The sequence below is a fragment of the Acomys russatus genome, chromosome 16 (assembly GCF_903995435.1).
Source record: "Acomys russatus chromosome 16, mAcoRus1.1, whole genome shotgun sequence".
Lineage (NCBI taxonomy): Eukaryota > Metazoa > Chordata > Mammalia > Rodentia > Muridae > Acomys > Acomys russatus.
This window is the reverse complement of record NC_067152.1, coordinates 43,678,570-43,685,316: the sequence shown is the minus strand read 5'-3', so window position 1 is coordinate 43,685,316 and position 6,747 is coordinate 43,678,570. Positions and strand designations below refer to the sequence as shown.

At 57.9% G+C, this 6,747-nt stretch overlaps 1 protein-coding gene across 1 annotated transcript; it reads left to right on the top strand.

Moving 5' to 3' along the window:
- Positions 1–1,017: 1,017 nt before the first annotated feature.
- On the top strand, positions 1,018–3,171 carry Socs3 (suppressor of cytokine signaling 3). Its single transcript, XM_051159133.1, has 2 exons — positions 1,018–1,537; positions 2,088–3,171. Exon 2 carries the CDS (start codon positions 2,176–2,178, stop codon positions 2,851–2,853), a length of 678 nt encoding a protein of 225 aa, XP_051015090.1. The 5' UTR covers positions 1,018–1,537; positions 2,088–2,175; the 3' UTR covers positions 2,854–3,171.
- The last annotated feature ends 3,576 nt before the right edge of the window (positions 3,172–6,747 follow it).

Sequence of the window (6,747 nt, the reverse complement as noted above, 5' to 3'; positions counted from 1 at the left end):
TAGGCCTTTATAGGTACTCACGTGACGAGGAGTAAGTCAACCTTTCACCTCAATCACCTGTTCTTATCAACACTCCCTCCCCCACGCCGCCATCTCAAAAGTTCAGACACCCTAACAACAAGGGAGGGCCCAGCTGGCAAGGGACTGAACCCCTAACAACTGCTCTGTGGACAGTCCTCCTATTCGACATTTATCCCCAGGCTTGACTCCGGCCTGGGAGGTGAGCCTGCTTTCTTCTGGGTTCCCTACTCCTGTTCTTGAATAAGGAGTCCCGCAACCTCTCTCCTGGGCCTGGGAAACACAGCAAAACTCTGCTCGCCTACAATGCTCCAGCGCGCCCTCTAGTGGAGACGGGCGCAAGCAGGGTGGGATCGTGGTTTCTTTACTCAAGCTCCCTGGAAGCGCCAAGAGCACCTGGGCGGACCCACGCAGGTTGGGAGGCTCAGATGAGTGATAGAGTGGTTGCCAGCTGCTTCTCCTACACCCGCAAAGGGCATCGGTACCCACGTCTGTCACCAAAGAACCAGGCAATGGGCGAACGAGCCGAAGCCCGGCAGCTGCGTCGAAGCCAGTGCCTGCTCCACTTCTGGATCTCCCAGCCTCATCTTTTGAACCTGCCCACAGGTAACTGTCTCGCATCCCCCACCTCCACTTCACAGGTCCCCAGTGAGCTGGCTGCGGAATGGCCCTACCTCCCTTTTGGCTGGCACGGGGTGCTTGGAACTGTAAATGAGGACCTTGGGGTGGACTGGGTGGGAGCGAGGGGAGCGTCCCCGCAGGGTCCAAGAAAAAGGGAAGGGGTACCCGGAGCCTCTTGGGGCCGGCCTCCTAGAACTGCCGGCGCGCTCCCATCGCGGCACCCCCGCCTCTGCCAGAAACCAGCCTTCTTAGAAGGGAGGGGGTGGGGGGGAAAGTGTGAATGAGAAGTTGGGGGCGGAGCGCGCGGGGGAGGGGCCGCTGCCAGGAACGCTCGGCCACGGCTGGCGCCGCGCCCGCCGGTCGGGCAGCCTCGCGCCGCGCTTTGTCTCCCTCTCCGTGAGTCTCGGCGGGTCCTGGAGGCCCCAGCTCCAGGCCCGCCCTCGACTGCCCGCGGCCCCTCCCTCGCCCTCCGCTCACAGCCTTTCAGTGCAGAGTAGTGACTAAACATTACAAGAAGACCGGCCGCGCAGTTCCAGGAATCGGGGGGGGCGGGGCATGCTGGCTGGGTAAATACCCGCGCACACGGCCTCGGCGGCGGCTCTAACTCCGACTGTTCATTCGCCTGCTCTCACCACCGCTGTCTCTCCGGGCTCCCGGACGGCCCCTGCCCGGCCCAGCTCTCTGTCGTGGCCCCTCGCCCGGGTCCTTTGCCTGATCCATCTCGGGGCGCGCCTGATCGGCCCCGGGGACAGCGAAGCCAAAGGGGACGCAAGCACAGGGAGCCCCTTTGTGGACTTCACGACCGCCAACATCTGGGCGCAGCGCGGGCCGCCACCGCCTCGCCTTGGGGACCGTAGGAGGCACAGCCCCAAGGCCAGATACTTCGCTTCGGGACTAGGTAGGAAGGAGGGGCGCGGTGTGTGGAAAGGGTGGGGGCCTCGATCCAGCTCGGGAGCTTTTCCCGGTTTCTCCTCCCCTTCCCGGGTCATTCCCGGTAGGGAGGGGACGAGGTAGGGGGCAGAGCGGATGAGAACCGAAGATCCCGGGTTCCCGTAATACTGGACTGGGCCCTCGGGCTTCTCCAGTCCCCTCTCCCACACATCTCGGGTTTGTCATCCCCTTTTCGTCCTCGCCACTAAGGGCACCGGACTGAGCGGCGCCTTGAGCGTCCCTGGGGCTCTTGTTTCTCCCCATCCTGGCGGTGCTCCTCGAGACCCAACTTCCACGCGCGAGTTTTTGTCGGGCATCCTCCCAGGACGCGCTGGGGAAAGGACTGTCTGGGGTTGGCCGACAGGGACCAAGGCCGCGGGAGCTCCGCGAGGTGGCTGGGTCCGAGACACGGCCCTCTGTGGGGCAAGGGGGTGTCCCGGGCGCTCGGCGGAGGCTGGAGGGCCGGGCACACTGGAGGGTTCCGGGCACTCACGCGCCTCGCGCTTTCCTCTCCGCAGCACCCCGGGATGCGGTAGCGGCCGCTGTGCGGAGGCCGCCAAGCAGCTGCAGCCACCACCGCGCAGATCCACGCTGGCTCCGTGCGCCATGGTCACCCACAGCAAGTTTCCCGCCGCCGGGATGAGCCGCCCCCTGGACACCAGCCTGCGCCTCAAGACCTTCAGCTCCAAGAGCGAGTACCAGCTGGTTGTGAACGCCGTGCGCAAGCTGCAGGAGAGCGGATTCTACTGGAGCGCCGTGACGGGCGGCGAGGCGAACCTGCTGCTCAGCGCCGAGCCCGCGGGCACCTTTCTTATCCGCGACAGCTCGGACCAGCGCCACTTCTTCACGCTGAGCGTCAAGACCCAGTCCGGGACCAAGAACCTACGCATTCAGTGCGAGGGGGGCAGCTTTTCGCTGCAGAGTGACCCCCGGAGCACGCAGCCAGTTCCCCGCTTCGACTGTGTACTCAAGCTGGTGCACCATTACATGCCGCCCCCGGGGGCTCCCTCCTTCTCTTTGCCACCTACGGAACCCTCCTCTGAGGTGCCAGAGCAGCCACCTGCCCAGGCGCTCCCCGGGAGTGCCCCCAAGAGAGCTTACTATATCTATTCTGGGGGCGAGAAGATTCCGCTGGTACTGAGCCGACCTCTGTCCTCCAACGTGGCCACCCTCCAGCATCTCTGCCGGAAGACTGTCAACGGCCACCTGGACTCCTATGAGAAAGTGGCCCAGCTGCCTGGACCCATTCGGGAATTCCTGGACCAGTATGATGCTCCACTTTAAAGAGCAAAGGAGTCAGAGGGGGGCCTGGGTCGGTCGCCTCTCCTCCGAGGCACATGGCACAAGCACAAAAATCCAGCCCCAGTGGTCCGGTAGCTCCCAGTGAGCCAGGGGCAGGTAGGCGTCTTTCTCGGGCCCTCCCCTCGGCAGAGTGGGGCAGGAAGGACCTGGAATGTGTCTGAGGGGAGGGGGAGTTGCCACCTGCTTTTATCCCTCAGCTCCAGCTTCTCTCTCAAGAGGAGCCAGCTGGCCTGGTGGGACAATAACATTGACAAGTGGACTCTCCTCTGTTCTCTCCTTCCTCCACACCGCCTCTGCTTCCCAAGGGGGGGGGGAACACCTCTAAGTGTTGAACTTATGAGAACTGCCGCTGGGGGGGGGGTCTTCAAACTTTCCCACGGAACTTGTTTGCGCTTTGATTTGGTTTAATCCTGAGCAGGCAAGATGGGGAAAGATGGAAGAGACAGGCGTGTGTGAAGGGTTAAAGGCTGGCCAAAGAAAGGACCACTCCCACTGCCGGCCTAGGTGACGAGTGGTGTCTCTTGGCTCTAGGGAGAGAGGCAAGGGGTGAAAAGAAGAGAGCCATTCTGGTGCCAGGCTCCTCTCCCTTGGGGCAGCTAATGAAACCTCCCAGATCCCAAAGTCCTCTGGTGCCCCAGAGCCCTCCACATTGTTAAGAGGCAGTGGCTTTTGGAAAGGAGATGGATGGGGCTGGTGTTTCGTCACCTTTTCCAACACCAGAGGCGGGCAGGTAAACAGCCGAGGTTTCCTCAGAGCAGATGGGGGATTCTACTTTGTTTCTCCTATGTCAGGCTAGGAGACTTGCCTTAAATGCCCTCTGTCCCATGGATGGGGATTGGCACCACGAGGAGCCAAACACAGCCAACAGACAAGAGTTGAGGGATTCACCCAGGTGCCTGCAGGCCAGGGGAAGTGGGTGCAGGGAGGAGACCCAGTCACTTAAGATTCCTCAGTAAATGCTGGGAAGAAATTGGCCAGTCCTAGGCACCTCTTGGCCAGGGGGATCAGCAGGTCCCAGACCCTTCTCACCTGGGGGAGGGGGTGTGATGGAGAAGCCTTCTTCACGGGCCACTCACAGTGGCCACTGACAGGAATGAAGCAGCCATGGAATTACCTGGAACTGATCTTGTTTTGGGGAGAAACAAAGTTTTCTGAGTCAGGTATGGGGCTGGGTGGGGCAGCTTTGTGTTGGGGTGGCTTTTTCTCTCTGTGTTGTTTTGAATAATGTTTACAATTTGCCTCAATCACTTTTATAAAGATCCACCTCCAGTCCGCCCCTCTCCCCACTCAGGCCTTTGAGGCTGTTTAAAGATGCTTGAAAAACTCAACCAAATCCTAGTTCAACTCAGACTTTGCACATATATTTATATTTATACTCAGAAAAGAAACATTTCAGTAATTTATAATAAAGAGCACTATTTTTTAATGAAAAAAAAAAAAGGCTTGACTTCTTTTCCTCCTTTCTCTTCTGCACACACTCAAATGAGGGGACAGGGCTGGCTGTGCCTCCTGGATCCTGCCTACAGCTCCGAGGTAGGATCAGATGGGCCCTCACGTCACCGGCAGCCCTCCTGTGTCACTGGCAAGCTACAGCAGCCACCTCGACTGTGTTACTGATGGGTAATTCCTGCCAGTCTGATTCAGCTCTGACCAGAATATGCAAAGCAAGTTTGCGAAGGAAGTGCCGGCTTCAAAGGGCTTGCAGGGAGCAGGCTGCACTGTGGTCAAAAGCTGTTAGAGGCTCCAAGCTATTAGCGCTCACTCTGGCTGGGCCGCTTGGCTGGGAGGTATTCCGAGAAAGCCTAGATGCGGGGGTCCTGACAGTGAGGTGACTCGTGACCTCAGCACAGCGTCACAGAAGTCAAGGCATGAAGGGGGAGGGGTGAGACCCATACAAAGCTAGACAGAGGGTGGGGACCTGGGGCCAGGTATTCTTGGCTTTCTAGTCATGCTCCCCAATACATTGGTTTTGTGTTCTTAAAAGTCCCACCTGGATCATGGACCACCAGCCAGGCTCCTCCTGGAAAAACCACCCATCGATTCATCCTACACCTGGCACTAAAGAGGCCGAGCCTCTCAGGAACCCCATGAGACACAGCTGTGCTGGGTGAGCAGGACGCAGCATGACTTGGATTCGTCATTTCTGGTGCCTAGAGAGGGTGATCCATAAATATTTATTCATCGAGTTTGGGGCAGACTCTGGTTCAGGGAAGTTAAGCAACCTGCCAAGGACACAGCGCTCGGAGTGTGGGAATAACAAAGGATTGGTCCTCAGAGGCATTTGATTTCCTCCATGTTGTCTCCTAAAAAGCCAAGTGCTAAGCTGGGTGGTGGTGGTGGCATGCTCTTAGTCCCAGCACTCAGGAGGCAGAGGCAGGTGGACTCTCTTGAGTTCTGAGGCCTGCGTGGTCTACAGAGTGAGTTCCAGGACAGCCAGGGCTACACAGAGAAACCCTGTCTCTGAAAAACAACAAACAAAGCAAAGTGCTTGCTTAGTGCCCCTCACACTCACAGGTTTAGAGGTAAGGTTCTGCTAAGAAAACAAACACTCTCCGCTTGTGTGGTGTTTTTTTTTTTTTTCTTCAGCTACCCAAATCTGAAGAGCTTTGAGATGGGTGTTACCCCCAGCTTGGGGGCTCCTCAGTCTCCCAGATGCTCAAATGCCTGAAAGGCGCCAGAGCCTCCTTTGGCCCCTCTGCGCCTGATACACAGCTGCTCCAAGAGTCAAGTGTTTAAAAGGCAGCTGGAAGAATAAACAAACCACTTGCTTACCCATTTCCTGGGCCTTGGCGGGGGAAATGATCCAAAGAGATAAGGGGCTGGACCAGGCATGAGACCTGCATAGACAGCATGCCAGACCCACTCTAGAGAGACTGTCAATTCTGAAACCAGGATTGCAGATGGCAGGGGCACATCTCTCCCACCCTTCCCAGTGTCTCCGGAAACCTTCCCTCATGAAGCCTGCTGGAAAGGGTCATTTTCGTGGACCCTGTCCTTGAGCCAGAAGGTGGCTGTTTATCCATGTGTGTCCATGTCCATAGGACACAGGTCCTCTGTCTTGCCTATGTCCCAGAGGCTCAGTTTGGTTTGGGGAGGGGGAAACTCAGAACAAAGGAAAAAAAGGGGGTTGCTTTCCTTGCCTGCAGCTCCTTGCCTACCTTGGCCTTCTGTGTCTCCAGCTCAGATCACAGCTTGGGGACCGGCTCACACGGGAAAATGACAATGCTCAGCACAGCAGAGCATCTTACATCCTAACAGTGAGCTACTACTGGTCACAGAGTAACTCTCTCCATCCCTCCCTGACCAGTGGCTCTTTCCTTCCTCTTCCTCCCCAACCCTGTTATGCGGCCCTTCTGTGGCTCAGTCTTTTCAGGGTAAAAACTCTCCTTCTCCTAATGGGGGGATCTGGGTTCCTGGTTCCAGAAGAGAGGTGCTCCTGGATCCAAAATGCTCCATAAAGTGCTTGCATGGATTGCGGCAAGTCCATGCAGAAAACGAGGCTGCCCTCCGCCTCTATGTTCTATGACACTGCTTCTAGGACTGCAAGAATCCACGCGAGAGGCCCCATTCTCCCTGCTGGTGCTGCTTTGGACTGGCCTCCGGAAGACTTGAGCCAGGAATGGGAAATCCAAGGCCTGCCTTAGGGTGGGAGGGAGGCCACCTACAGGGAGCTGACAATGGAAAAATAAGCCCTCACGAAGTGTCCTAGCGTACAGAGTGAGTAAGGATGTCAGTCACGGAGGGGGAACCGCAGGGGTACCGAGAAGCAAGGCAGTCAGGCAGGACGGCAAAGTAGAGGACATGGCCCCAGAAACGCTAGCTGGGTAGTGCTTGGGGTGGCTGGGAGCAACACGCACGAGGACGTGAGGTGCCCAC

What these genes read in the sequence shown, in the direction of transcription:
- Socs3 (XM_051159133.1), top strand. Translation starts at nt 2,176, where the DNA reads ATGGTCACCCACAGCAAGTTTCCCGCCGCCGGGATGAGCCGCCCCCTG.